Here is a 15,325-nt window from a genome sequence, read left to right as displayed (position 1 = left end):
TGACTCTTTTGCATGTCTGTTCTCAAACAATAACAGCTTACCTGATTCCCAAGATCATCAAGCCTTTGTTGAGCTGCACCTTTTTGGTGCTCTAATTGCCGTAACGTTGACGTCAATGTGTCGAGTTCGGTCTGAAATTTAAAAATAAAATTAATAACTACCGGGTATTCAGACAATATGAAAATTCTTATAAAGCAGCAGCATAAAAATATTAAATATGTATCTCATGAAACTCCAAATTATAAGGAAATCATTTGACAAATAAAATGCACTTCTTGATTGTTGATTCTTTCATGAACTTCTGGAGATGTATCTTTGATGTCATAAATGCTTATAAATCAATACACTAAATAAAAAATCTCACCTGCAAGTTTTTCAATTCATTATTCTTAACCCTAATGTTCGCCTCTTTCTGATGAATCTCAGACTCTAATTTGAGCTTGTCTGCATTTAGCTCCTCAATCTCATCAGCAACAAGCTGAAGTTCCGGATTACTATACTGAGGCTTAGCTGGCACCACCTGCAAACAGCAATGGCTGATGAACTCTATAAAACAAAATTCTTCTAAAAAAATAAGGCTACTATGATTATTAATGAAATACTAGAAGAAATGAAACGTGCAAGTAAAAGAAGTGTTAAATTTTGAAAGTTTGTGTGATTCCCAAAATGATTAAACAAAATGTGAAAGAAAGAGGAAACGAAAACTTCACAGCAGTCAGCAATTTATGCTGTAAAGAACTTCCAAGGATCTCAAAGACTCTGCAGTCTAAATGTTTTAAGCATTTCATAAATTACCAGAGAAATAAAAACGGAAGAAATTATAAAATAAATAAACACAGAAAATATACTCATGCTTAAATCACTAAATTGAAGGACAATATGTTCCTAACAAACACACACTGTCAAACCAAGTTGAAAAACATCTCATGTTAGCAGCCTTCAAATAAAGTACTGAAGCATCTCTTCAGTCTACCTCTGTGCCATAATATGCCCTACTTGTCAATGAGTGCAGCTCGCCTACTGCTTGCTAGCTTCTGAAACCATACACTGCCTAGGCCTCTACTAAAGCATAATGGGAGCTAGCCACAAATGTTTGAAACAACTCCATACCTCAACCACTTGGCCCATAAGATCACATAACAGATCCACCTGTAGTGAACCAAAGTGGGAGAGAAAGACAACAGTTAAAAATAAAATACCAATAAAAAATAAAAACCAATTGAAAAATTATTGTTTTAATGTCTTTTTTATAAATACCCCTTCCTGGTAATAATAATAATGTAATAGCTCCTGTCTTATAGGCAGAAGTATTATATAAAAAGGTTAATTACATTTGATGTATATACTCTATCACCCTCTGTAACTTTCCACTAGCCATGAGGTAGCATGTTCAGAGCACGTGATAAGGTGTGCCCATGGGAAGTCGCGTCACTTAGTGCTGAGCTAAGGCATTAAGCAGCCAGCTCTCTGGCCACCTCTTGCGGCAGTAGTTTGATATCCTTGACGAGAGGAAGACGTTATTGAGAGCCATCGTGCATGATTCCGTCTTCCCTCAACGGGTATTACAGGCATTCTCACTCACTCTCACACAAGGAGGACGTAATTAGAAGTGTTATTTAATATAGCCTCCGTCCTCATCTTAACACTCACAGCTACAGTGATTAAGTTACGGTGATATACACTTGGAACTGAATATAATATATTTTCTTAATAAATAAAGAAAGAACACATTGGATTTCACTACAGAAGATCCAATAAAGTTTGATCTATATTTTAGTATGTCTAAAATATAAGGTAACGTGCTTCTCAAGTGATTGTTACAAGTGGTGACAACCCAGGAAGGTTGTTACATATATGACAGTTTCACAAGTAGCTGTTATCTCACACTAACAGTCATCTCAACAGATAAACATATGGTAAAGGGGTTAAAAACAAGGGTAATCACTGCTTATGAAATTCACTTCTTTATACAATACTGAAACATGAAACTCAAACAAGGCATGGAAGCAAACACAGTAGCTGAGGGCTAAAGTATTTTTCCTCTATTTAATTGGGTCTAACTGAACACCACATGACAAGCTTGCCACTGCACAGTATTTTCAAAGAGAGAACTAAAAAACTAAATACAACTGACTTATCTTTCATGATATGGTGAGCCTAAATACTGTATATGTGTAGGCCTTGCAAAATCATGAACTCGCTACAAAAAGTATCTGCAAATTTTTGTGCTAGACAATATGACACAACGGACGAAGAATTTTGACAACCCTGCCGAGACAACAGGAGTCGTATTGTTCATTCTGACATCCATCAGACCCCAGCTTGCAGATACTTTCTGTGGTGAGTGTACATGTTGGAATGCTTATACCCCTAATTTCAATATATTCTTATGGGGGAAAATTCTCATTATAAAATGGATCATTAAAAGTAGTTTTTCTTTGTAACACATCCCCGACATATAGCGAGAACTCCCTATATCTAACTGTTTGCAATTAGATGTACAGTATAGTAATTACATTCAAGATTTAATTATTTTCTGTCAAACATAATCCAAAATAAAACGGCAAATCAAAGGGCAAGAAGAGCATTAAGTGACTCACATTGGACTCTGAGGAGGGCTTGGGTCTCATTGTGGGAGGTATCATCTCTGGGGTGAGAGCTGCTGGTGGGTCTGTGCCTGCTAACTTCTGTTGGATGAACCACATGGCCAGAGCAAATTGTTCTGATGTTAACTTTCCAGTCTGTTTCATATCACATAGATTCCTGATAGGGAAAAATAAAATTATGATTAATCTAGTATTGATAGTACAGCTTCTTCCTTCACAGCACTACACAGTCTATGAAGCATTACATATTTCATGTTCATTATAAATACTGTCAAGTAAGTGTGCAACATATGAGAATGCTCTACAGAATGTTTGCAATGAGGTTCAAAATAATCACCTAAAGAATTTTTTGGTTTTATATGCCTCAGCTTCCCTAAAGCCAATAGCTAAGTTAGTCATGAACATTAGGTTCAGTTGAATTCACTAACATCTTTTTCTTAATTTTTACTTTAAAATTACATTCACATGTAAATTAATTAGTATTTTATCTCGACTATTATATGTTCTTACCATATATGTGCTAGAACCATCTGTGGGAGACCAGACTGAAGAAATACTCCTTTAATCTCTTGCCCACTTACATAGCCATCCTTATCAAGGTCAGCATTATGAAACATAACATCATATCTGGCCTTTTCTGCTGCACTGATCACCCAAGGTGCTGGAGGAGGACCTGAAGGCTGACAGAGGAAGGGAGAGGGATGATAATTTCAGTTTGTGAGATTTTCATAAAACTCATTAATATATTACCTTGGAACTAAATCACCACCTCAGTAGAAAATAACAACTCTTGAACATTTTCACATCATACACAACTCACTAGTAACCTCACTATTGTCCAGTAACACATACAAACTAACCTGAATTTAAAACAAATAATACTGTATGTTGCAGAAAATAACACTTAGTAAATGGTGTCTCATAAGCCTGGTAGTAGTTGAAGCATTTAATAACCCTGGCTGTTGTAACACTTGGAACACAAAGCAACAACACAGTTACACCAAAAACCAAATATTAAAAAACATATGAGCTCAAACCCATGCTATTGTGTATTATGTCCTGTTTTAACATTCCACTTAGATATCTTTATTTAGCCAATGCAATAACTATGTCTTTAGCTTTATTACATACTGCACACAGAGGGATACATAAAAATAAATAAATAAATAAATAATTAAAAAATAAGAAATCATTGACATCACAAGTTAGTCGAGCCACAAGAAGAGCAACACCCCACTCCTGTTCTGTTCAGATTTTAATCCATGCAGTAAAACAAAAGGTCAGAAAAATAAATGTATCCAAAATAAAAATCCTGTCAGGGTTGGATTTCATGATGGGGGGTGGGGGGGCTTTTGTACATTAGACCTGTTAGTAGATCTCTCTAACACACCTTGTTAGGTGACCCAGTAAAATTAGAACACAATTTTCAAATGGCATTAAAATAAAACTCGACTAACTTTTTCTGCAGGAGTCCCCAAGGTGGCTTCAACCTCACAGGCTAAGTTGTCCTAAAAAGCATGAAAATTATTATGTAAATGTCATCATACAATTCCCTGCATCACGAGCAAAATTAAATCTCAATCAAGGGTACAAAACTGTAAACATAATAGTTATGTCAATATAACAGTCAATGATGTGGTATTCTCTATGGCAGGATAGAAGAAGCCGGCCCAGGGAGTTTGAATGTGGATGGACATGACTAAGCACACTATGTAAAGCTTATCATTCGTCCATTTCTGCCCAGTGCCTAAAGTCAAGTGCTGATCACTTCACTGTAAAAAAGTATAATGATAATTGAAGTAAAAATTATAAAAAATAAGGAGAAAGTACATAAAGTTATAACTCTGAGTAAGTTTACTGTAATTTCCACCTGCAATTTTTCAGCAAGCTCTACGAGTTGGAAAAGCCAAGCTGGAACACCCATGTAAAATGTATTAAAATCTTTTAACAGAAAAAAAATAATAATTACATATCAGCTATTACCAGAAAGACAGCAGCAAAATTCATGCTAGAGTCTTGTATAACTGCCATGCCAGTGAGTATCACATGCCTGCTTCTCAAATTGTGTCATCTCTACAATCATTATCTTATGTGGGGTATTCTATTGCACATACAGCAAACTCTCTCAATAACAGAACTCTCATTAATAGTTGTTTTTTAATAGAAGGGATGACAGTAATGTATATCAAAAACATACAGGAATGGGCCTAGCATCCCAATGATTTGAAAATATTCCATCTGATGTATGGCCCCACAACGAGATCACAGTAAGTTTATCAGATACCAGAACTACAGTATAATATTGCTGTATAACTGTTACAGTATTAATGGTTTATTGTTAATATTAAAGGTAAAATAATTATAAATGAGGTTGAGCAAAGAAAATTGTCAAAAGGAGATTTACCAATTGATGAACTTTCTACCCTATTAATCATGTTCAGAGTTTACTGCACTCTGATGTAGACACTGTACTGTACTCAACAGTGTTTATTCCCATCTGTTCTCCACTATTCATTCCATCTTCTAAATAATTTTTCACTTTATCAACCACTCACTCTTCACTCCATACAATCTATTCTCTGGATATCTATCTTAATCACATGTAGCTTAATAACCCATCATCCTATTATAGTACAGATTACTGTTTACTGTCATGCATTGTATTACAGTCCACCAAAACTTGCAAGCTTATTATTTTCTCCAGTTTATTACAGTACTTACCTCTGAACTAAACTAATTTGATAACATTTTAATACCAGCTTACAACAGATACCTTAAGTCTATAATTTTTACTACATGAACTAATAGTACTGTACTGTACTAGCTACACGTATACACTATAGGAAAATATAAAAGATGATATTAATCAAGAAATTGAAGACCCTTTCACTACCCACTCCAAGCCTAGTGATGAACATCGGCAAAGACCTTAACCCCCCCCTCCACATTTTTCTCCTCGGATTTGAGCGAGTCAAGTGGGTTGACCTGGACGTTCCCAAAAAGCCGGAAATCCGTCAAAAAACGAAAAAATCACACTCATGATCCCCTACATGAGTCATGATTAATATGTGGATTAATCCACTTAAATAGAGTCACTTAATTATAAGAACGATTCATCGCTGACAATACTCACTGCAGAATCAGTAGGTATAACCTGTAATATTTGGCTATTATATCTGATCGCTAACATGATATATAAAAGGTACACAAATAATTCAGTTATTGGAGTGGACTATTTACTGGAATTTGTTCCTAAAGTTTATTTATTTACCTATTATACAGTACTGTACATCATTAACTTATAGTAAGATTGTTGTCAAAATAACAATATTGTATTTTTAAGTTGAACTGAATTCCCATAAAATTCCAGGTTTATTTGTAAAATTCCCTGCCTTTTCCAGGTTCCCAGACCGGTAGGCAACTTACGGACACTGCGTAATTGACTTTTTAAATATCTTTAATTATTTCAAAGGTCATTAATTAACACTAATTACTCGAATTTTTAAATTGTGCACCAGATCCTTAATCAACGTGTAAAGTACAGTAGTACCTTTGTATGAAATTTAAACAAAATCTATTTATCTTACCCCAAGTGCCAAAAACTATAAGGTTGTTGTAAAAGAATAAAAAAAAAATGATTCTGTACATAAAAAGTATTGTCAGCCTCATTAGACTGTACCTTTACTTTCACATGAAACCCATAGCTCCAACTCTGTCAATGAAGAGAGAGATAGAACAAGCAAAACACTGTGCATTATTTTGATGAATGCCTGGCTTAAATTGTTGTGCACAGTGTACCATATATAGATATTCATCGCGACCACACAAGACACAACAAGTTGGAGGCCATTTGGTGAGAGAGGAACACACAACATGGCAAAATAAAATAATAAAGATAACAATAATAATACAGTAATAATAATAATATTAAAGAACCATAGAGAAGTACAAAAATAAAAATCAAGTGTGAGAAACAATATATGTATGTTGTGTTGTCAAAGTAAGAGAAACAATTGAGACCCTGTAATTGTGTGTAAATGAGGCAGAAAGTCAGATCAGCAACCTGGGACTTGGTCACAATTTTTGTGATGCCATATGGCAGCAGGGTCTACCATTAGACTACACATTATACTTCCAATATCTTTCCAGGCGGTAGGACCTCCCTGTTTGGTAGCTGCCTGCTACCTACTAGCAGGACACATTAACCATAATATAATGGGGTTTAATGTAAACAAGATACACTATGTGCTTTTTCTGTTAAAGGTCTTTTTATTACTCCACTTTATATTTGATCAAGATAACTTCAAACCTCTCGCACACCATGATGCAAATCCCATCTTATCATTGGGTAGCACTAACTGCATCGGTGACATGAATCGTGTCATAAAACTTTTAATAATTCGCCCCCAAAAAAGGTTTCCAAGCTAACTGCGTCAGATTTTTGTGCTTCATAGATGACTGTATGAACTCATGAGGCAAGCTTCCAAAAAGTACCACCTCATGGGTGGAGATAAGCGCAGGTCAATTGTTTACCGGTCTTCTCCTGTCAGCCAAGCTGGTAGATTACGTCTCTGTCCCTTTAACTCCTCTCAAACTCTCCCCATTCCACCTGCTATACACGTTTTAGAAATAATTTTTCAAGTAATTCTAAGTGTCTGTAAAGTGTTTTTTGTTATTTTTACACAGAAAATATTTGATATTCGTTCAAAAAAATAATGCAACATGACTCACAAGGTTCATTATCATGGGAAACATCTGAGACGAGGAAACTACTTCCTACCTCGAGGAATTATAAAGCAGTTATAGTGAAAATGATGGTGGCAAGGAAACAAAATTAGGAAAACAGATCAAGAATGGCAAGCAGCTAGTTGTTACCACTGCCTCTGCCACATATACAGTAGATCATGTAAATGGCTTATACTGTACAGTATGTTTATATAAATTAATTTTTAAATTTATGTATATAACTGAATATAAGCATAATTCATACACTATGATTACGTATATACATTACAAACATAAAAAAATGTAGTGGGGCTAGGAGCATGACTCTTGGAAAAATGCCAGCCCACCAAATTCAAAGATCGATGTGATAACCATAGGTGCTACCGGATATATAAGACCACCTTTCTCTCCCTAACATCACAAGCTACACAATGCACTAAATGGGTATTTTTTTAGTTTTTTGCAAGTTTCTCCAAAACTATTAGACATAAAATTTTTAAAGCCACCCTTGGAAAGCTCATAAAAAATTCTTCTTAATTATGATACACTCCGTCAGTTTGTGAGAAAATGTCCGAGATATGATGTTGGGAACAAAAACTTTTTTCTTTATTTGGGGTGAAAAAATATGATCTTTTTTTTCATCTTATTTATCTTAAAACCAAAACAATAGCAAAGCCAATGATGTATAAATTATTAAAAAACAAAACATTCTTGTGGGATCAATTGGCCACAGAAAAAAGATGCCCAGACCACATGTGAGTGGTGATGACAGGTCCTATTATGACTTTTGTTGTGGTCACAGAAACTTACAAACTTATTGCATGCACCAGAGGGTTAATCAAAGAGATCAATGAGGAAGAACTCATTAACATAAAAAATCTGAGGTCCTTCTGAGAAGCTTTCAATTCAACTTTAAGATTACACTGATAAGCTCACGAATCACTAAAGGATTAAAGCAAACAGTAGTTCACTCCACTTACCTTGCTAGGCTGCTGTTTAGCAACATTTGTCGGTGTCACCTGGGAGGGTGGTGCAAGGGGTGCTGGTACTGGGCCTTGCGCTACACCAGCCCGTTGTGCACTGGACAGCATTTCTTGTGGCACAGACGGTGGCAAGGGATTGTTTTCTAAAACCTTGTATATTAAATGCATCGCCTGTTGAAGAAAAAATGCTTTCTAAAACTGTATATTGGATGCGCAGTGCCTGTGGAAGAAACACTCAAATACAGGTACAGTATAAGGAAATAATCTAAAGATAATTGCAGAGTAGGATTCCATAGAAAGTTTACAGTACTATATTCATCACACTGTAGTGACAAGAAGGAAAAGCAAGTATTCACACACATTTATCCCATCATTTATTTTCTTTCAGTGCCACACTTGGCTCATTTGTGCACTCGGCTGCTTCCTGGATGTCTATCACATTCACATCCAGTTCATCCTTCAGTTCATCCTTCACTTCATCCATCTATCTCCTCTGTCTTCCCCTCTCCTTCCTACCATCCATCATTCCATTTACTAAATCCATCCATCCATCCATCTCCTCCGCCCTGTCTTACCATCCACCATTCCATTTTCTAACACATCCATACTCAAACATCTCAAACAGTCTACTTCCACTATTCTATCTCCATTCGAACTAAAATATATTTCTCCATGTCTCCCTTCTTCACTTACTTCCATCATTTGTTTTTATTTTTTGTCCACATTCACTGTCAACTTCCTCCTAGAACCACTAACATTTGTAACATCTCCTCTGAAACACCCAGTTACAGTATGTTGTGTCACCTACAAACCATCTCTGATTCACTTCCCCTCTGGCACTCTTGTATTCACTTATCTTATCGCCCCACCCACAAATAGTACATCAAACACCCATAGTGACATTGAACATACTTGTAGGCCTTACTTTCACTGGGAACTGATTTCTTTCTTCCCAACAAACTAACTTAATCTTCACTCATCATCTTCATTTTACAGCTATTTTCCACACTTGCCTGGATTATCATGGCTTCCCTCTCCCTACATAAACTCTGGACAGCATCCATGTGATAAATTTCAACACTTCATACATAGGTTTTTTCTCATATTTCCTTGGCATACACAACAGACTTTACTATTCCTCTACACTGAAATTTTACCTCAATTCTTATCATCTTTCCATTTATACTTAGGAAATATACCCTTCCCTGTCATATATACAGTACAGTGTGTGTAAACTGTTGTCATGTAAAATTTATCACAACACCATCATTTGAGGCATTACAAACTGGAAGCAGCACCTCAGCCAATCACCTACAGAATGACGTACAGAGATATCCCCGCTAGCCGGAACAATTGGTGCAGAGCACTTCCGGGAATGAGAGATTTCCCGGGTAACGAGACGACTGTCTCAAAGCCGGAAAAAATCCCTCATCCCCGGAATTTTCCGGGTAAGGGAAAAATTTTCCAGGAAGGTTCCAGAAATTGCCCATTACATCATCTCTCGAACCCGGAAAAATATCCATCATCTCCGGAATTTTCCGGGAAACGTTAAATTTTTATTGGAATTTCCGGAAAATGCGCCCGATTTTCATCTCTCAAACCCAGAAAAAACTTCCCTATCCTCGGAAAATTCCGGGAATAGGGAAAGTTTTCTAGGAATTTTCCGGAAAATCATTCCCAAAGCCGGAATTTTCCGGAAAATTTCGGCATTGGGAATGATTTTTCGAGAAAATTTCAATTCCGGCTATTGGAGAATTCCGGGTTTGAGGGATTCCGGCTAACAGAGATATTACTGTACTCTATGATGTCTCATTGTATGCCCATATAATACACAGATGTGGACAATTGCAACTCTATAAATGAATAATGCATGCACCACTTAAATGCTCTATGCAATTAAACAATTACCGGGTAAGCTTGAACAATTCATTTGTGATAATTACAAATACAATATCCCGATGGCTGTCGTTATATCTGGGCATTAACAACGTTAAATTACGTAATCTTCCAAATTCAATAACCTATTTATAGCAAAGGGAAAAAATAATACTTACAAGAGAAAATTCTACCCGGTCAAGAGAGCCATCTTTATCCATGTCTGATAAATCCCATATCTTGCCCAGTATTTCCATGGGAAGCTTAGAATTGAGCATCACACTTCTAACCTAAAGGAGTCAAAGAAATAAGTTTAAATAATGAACATTACATTAGTTATTAAGAGTTTTATCAACAACAAAAACATGTAATAAATAATTGATTCAACACTAGAGGTGGATAACTTCTACTCATCAGCACTCTAAATGAATTCAATCAGCTGCAAATATTCATCTTAGCCGCCCATCAACCATGAAAATTTTTATAATCTTCCACTAAAAATCAACTTCTACTCAGATATTGAGGAGCTACTCTGACAAAAAATAAAACAAGTACTGTAGTCCCCCAAATGACGGTATATAATCCTTAAGATGACAAAACACTGGACAACAACATTAATTTCTATCTGATAAAATACAGATCTCAAAAGTAATTTCTGAAACATCCAAAGTCATTAAAGTTTATACCTTATTGCCATGTAGTTTATTTGCCTCTGGTCCCAAGGAATTAAATATTTGGTCATAGCGCGCCCGGTCTGTAGGAGTTATCATCCAGACAGCCGTAGCAGCTGCAGGAGCAACCCCAACTGCAGCTGTGGCAGGTGCTTGGTGGGGCAGTGGGGGTTTTACTGGTGGTGGTGGATGAGGAGGAGGTTCACCCTGGAAAAACAGTATCTAGAATATTACTAATGTATAGTACTACTACTAAAAACTAAAATATAAACAAGTTTCATAAGCATGGAAGGGGAAGTTCCCAGAATGAAAAAAGAAAAAAGAAAAGAAAAAAGATTCAGATAGAAAACACAATAGCAGATAAACTGGTTGGGTATTTAAGAAATGATTTACAAATCCTTCAATATTCTAAGGAATGATATGCAAATCATTTAAACAAGACTGCAAAAAAAAAGCAAGAGGACTGCTAAAGAATAACAGAGTAATGGCAATAAACTTGGCTGGACAAACTGGGTCAGCAAAACTGCTATGTCTCCCCTTACCAACCTTCCAAATTAATTCACTCTGAAGTTATCCTTTAAGCCTGGACTCAAGTTGGCCTTTGCCAGCTCAAATTACTGACTGGATGAATATTTCTTTGATGTCTGTAAAACAGGCCACTGTGTCATTTCATATACTGTATTTTTAAGATATTGGCATTAAGTCAGCAAAATTGATACACTGTACCTAAATAATTTACTGGCTAACCTTAGGTGGACTTAGATAATCAATAAACATATCGAGATAATTAATAACACTGATGATAAACCTACTAGGTCCAGTACTTAAGCCACAAAAACAGGTCTTTATACATTACCATATTGGGGGGAGCTGTGGGGAGGTGGATATTACCAACGGAGGGTTCCTTTCCACTTTGTACCAATGCCACCATCTTTAATGCTACAAATAGGCCACTCTTATCTAGGTAGCCTTTACCCCCAGGATCACTCAGGTCCCATATCTGCAGAGGAACAAATAACCTTTAATGTGAGAAAAGGTAATCAATCTATAAACTCCCTATACACTATTAACCCTTTAAATGCAGTCAACACCATTTGATGCTTCCTAAAGAATATTTTTTTTTATACAGGTATCAGGGGAAGTTCAGACTAAACTTGTTATGTAAGCGTTAAATTCCCATCACTTTACCAATGACACACACAAAAGCATCACAACTGGCATCAACACATTCATTCAAAGGAAGTAAAACTTAAACTAGGTAAGAAAAAGGCTTATTTGTGCTAGTTCGGTTAGCAAGTAGAAAAAAAAGGGCATGGACAAAATCAATACATCTCCACAGATACAATTAAAAGGAGAACACAATATTTAGAAACCAAGAGTCAGCAAGTTTTTTACAGAATTTTCAACTTCATTTTTGTAAGTGGAAAGCTGGCAACAGGCTGAGCAGATTTGATTCTGGAGGTCTGCATTTGATAAAAGAAGCTAAGTTACAATTTCTAAACCCCCTCACTCTTATTTTCAAGTCAATTCCATTCTGTCTAGAACATGTAGGATCAATAAATGTTACACTTAATATGATAACTGAGGAAGCAGAGAGCATAACAGGACTGACTATTAAGTTAGCAGCAACTCCTTCAGATAGCTATATCACCCTGTTCATCAATAACAATTCAGTGAGTTCCTCTAGAACAATGCACATAAATGATTCAACAAATACCATTAAAGAAATACAATTGGTAACTTGCTGAAAATAATTTCCCTAAAAATTTAATTCTTGAATTTCTTTTTGGTCCCCGAGTCAGATAACTATCATGTCGCTTCCAGTAGTTTCTCACCTACTGAAAGTTCCTTCATTAACATTCGTGAAATTTATACACGTCCTTATAACCTACACAACACCACATGCTTCTCAAAAGTCACTATACTCACTCGACTAAGAATGTTGTCATTAAGTCCAGATTTCTTGAGGAACTCAGCAGCAGTGCCAGCCTGGATTGTGCCTCCACCACTTGGGTCTACTTTCCTGTACCAGGCCTCAAATACTCCTGCCTGGTCTCCCGCCACCTGCAATGAACAATACACTGATTTACCATCTGATAATAGTTTGATTATTATGTTAGTTTACTGATAAGTGAACAAAAAATTAACCTGAGTAGCAGCCTTTTATTTTATAATTACTACAAATTAGGAGTAAAAAGTAAATTTGCTTCTAGTTACCCAAACAACCCTATCTTATTATGCTTACCATAAGATATCACCATTTATAAAAAAAATAAAAACATAATACAGGTATCCTGTATACCAGTACATAGTACAGTAGATAAAAAATTGATCAATGTAATTTATGCCATCAAACACTGTGCTGTACAGTGCCAAGATGTCTAAAGATTTATTGATTGTCTGCTTTTGTGTTTACCATGTAGCACCAGCAAATGCAACTTATGGAAACATAATTTTGCCAGAGAATATTCTTTCTAATCTATTACTGTACATATACAGTATACTGTATATGTATGACTTTGACTTTTGTGACAAAATTCCCAACTGTAATAATTTTATTTTAGAAATCTCTCTTCAATACTGTATTATGGAATTTCCTCTGAAAAATACATCCCAATATTTCTGAAGGCAGTATTTGTTCTATCATACAAAATTTTACCTGTACGTACTGTTTTTGAACTCCTAACCACTTGTATATGGGATCCCCTCTGTGCTCAATAAAATCATCTGGCATTAGCCAAATAAAATATTAAAAGTGGCATTCCCATAATGAAGGGGTTAAAGGCTATAATACAAATAATGTTTTCCACCAACAGAATATTTTTATGGTCTCGTAGACAAAACAGCACCAGTAAGAGGTCTGGACAACACTCTCTCGGTGTCTGGCTCACGACACAATGTACTGTATATCACGGCAAAACATTCACCAGATGTATACTTACCATATTATAATTCCACAGTTCTTTTCAATAATAAAACTAGACTGTGCATTCAAATTATCACAAATATTCATCAAATGCAGTACTACAGTAGACAGTATGTGGCAAACAAGTAGAAACAAGAACAAACTTATTTGAAATAACTGGCACTCCTGTTTTTGATGGCACAGTCTGTTTTTATTTAACCTATAGAGTACAGAATGACTAAGCAGGACAGTTTCTACATTAGCTTGCACTGGCAAAAGAATTAGCTAACTTTTCTGTGAAATAACATAGTCTGCATTGACAGTAATTTTGTCTGCTAAATTATGAAAATTACAGTCGTAAAATTGACTAGGGTTTACGTTAAAAATAAGGAGGCAACGAGTCAACATAGTGTGTTCTGGAGAAAAACCACTAAGTTTCATCCAATCCTTCTGGTGTTAGTCTAAAAAACCTACCTAACCAACAACCAGACAAATCTCCACAGCCAAAAACTTTAGTTTGGGTTAAGTTAAGGTGAGGTTAGCAACACTTGATAAGTAGGCTAAAATGTTACATAAATATAACTTCATATCCTTTAGACCAAGTATATAATCAATGAAAAATCCTTAAAATGAGGATTCCCAATGATTCATCAATATAAAATTATAGATATATCTGGAGGGAATAACTCTAAATATCCACCAAATTGTTACAAATATCACTGCTGCCCCACATGATTTACAATAGAAATATAATCGACTTTTCAAACAGCCGCTGATGGTTGTAAGTCTCATCACCTGGGGCTTAGGAGGGGTAGAGACAGGCGGGGTAGAGACAGGAGGGGTAGAGACAGGGGAGGTCCAGACACGGCCTCCTGTCACCCTAGGTCGGGGCATTTTATTGACAGGTACCTTAGTCTTCCTATCTATTCTGAGAAGACTGGGATCGCTAATCTTCTAATATATATTAATAGATTGGTCAAATATTTCAATCAGAACCAACTAATTACGATAATTATCAGAAATAATAGTTAAAACACGACAATTTCTCTGTACACTTGACCGCCATCGACCCAAACAGGGAGGCGGGTCTACCTTTAACTCCTCTATTTCACGTCTATGGTAACTGAACCACGGTAATTCTCACACTCACTCTCTATTTAACACAAAACTTTAAATCTGTCTGTTCTCAATCCCCCAATAGGGCGGAGAATGGAGGAGTATAGAGGAAAGTTTATACCTGGGTGGGAGATGGAAGGGAGGCCATCTTGCCATAACACTCGTTAATCTCCTCCTAACATCTTTATAAACTAAGATACTTTAACCATAAAGCTATATTGAGATAAAAACTTTCCTTATGATCTAGATTATTTATTTATAATGAAATATATTTTAAAAGTATTATTTTTCTTTGGTTTTATTATGAAAGATAGATAATATTACTGTCTTAATCTGTAAAGGTGTACGCCCCTCAGGAGTCCATTCATTCAATCAATGGAACCAATCGATAGGACTAAGACCCACTCCTTCCTTAACCCTTAGTTGGTCTTATACAATGTCATC

The 15,325-nt window shown here is 35.9% G+C and overlaps 1 protein-coding gene across 4 annotated transcripts in view; it reads right to left on the bottom strand.

Annotated features, from left to right (window-relative positions):
• Positions 1–15,055, bottom strand: part of LOC121855081 (epidermal growth factor receptor substrate 15-like 1) — a 33,577-nt gene extending 18,522 nt beyond the window's left edge. For 3 of the 4 annotated variants that reach the window (XM_042349910.1, XM_042349927.1, XM_042349937.1), the window contains exons 1-11: positions 15,003–15,055; positions 12,790–12,924; positions 11,717–11,860; positions 10,876–11,067; positions 10,369–10,479; positions 8,312–8,485; positions 4,064–4,114; positions 3,117–3,286; positions 2,601–2,763; positions 365–520; positions 42–131 (exon numbers count right to left, since the gene is read on the bottom strand). In XM_042349910.1, coding sequence (XP_042205844.1) covers positions 42–131; positions 365–520; positions 2,601–2,763; positions 3,117–3,286; positions 4,064–4,114; positions 8,312–8,485; positions 10,369–10,479; positions 10,876–11,067; positions 11,717–11,860; positions 12,790–12,924; positions 15,003–15,029 — 1,413 coding nt within the window. In that variant the 5' untranslated portion in view covers positions 15,030–15,055. The remainder of the gene's footprint in view (positions 1–41; positions 132–364; positions 521–2,600; positions 2,764–3,116; positions 3,287–4,063; positions 4,115–8,311; positions 8,486–10,368; positions 10,480–10,875; positions 11,068–11,716; positions 11,861–12,789; positions 12,925–15,002) is intronic. The other variant, XM_042349920.1, reaches the window with a different exon arrangement.
• Between the last annotated feature and the right edge of the window lie 270 nt (positions 15,056–15,325).

The sequence above is a fragment of the Homarus americanus genome, unplaced genomic scaffold (assembly GCF_018991925.1).
Source record: "Homarus americanus isolate GMGI-L3 unplaced genomic scaffold, GMGI_Hamer_2.0 scaffold1024, whole genome shotgun sequence".
NCBI classification, from domain to species: domain Eukaryota; kingdom Metazoa; phylum Arthropoda; class Malacostraca; order Decapoda; family Nephropidae; genus Homarus; species Homarus americanus.
This window is presented reverse-complemented; position numbering and strand designations above follow the sequence as displayed.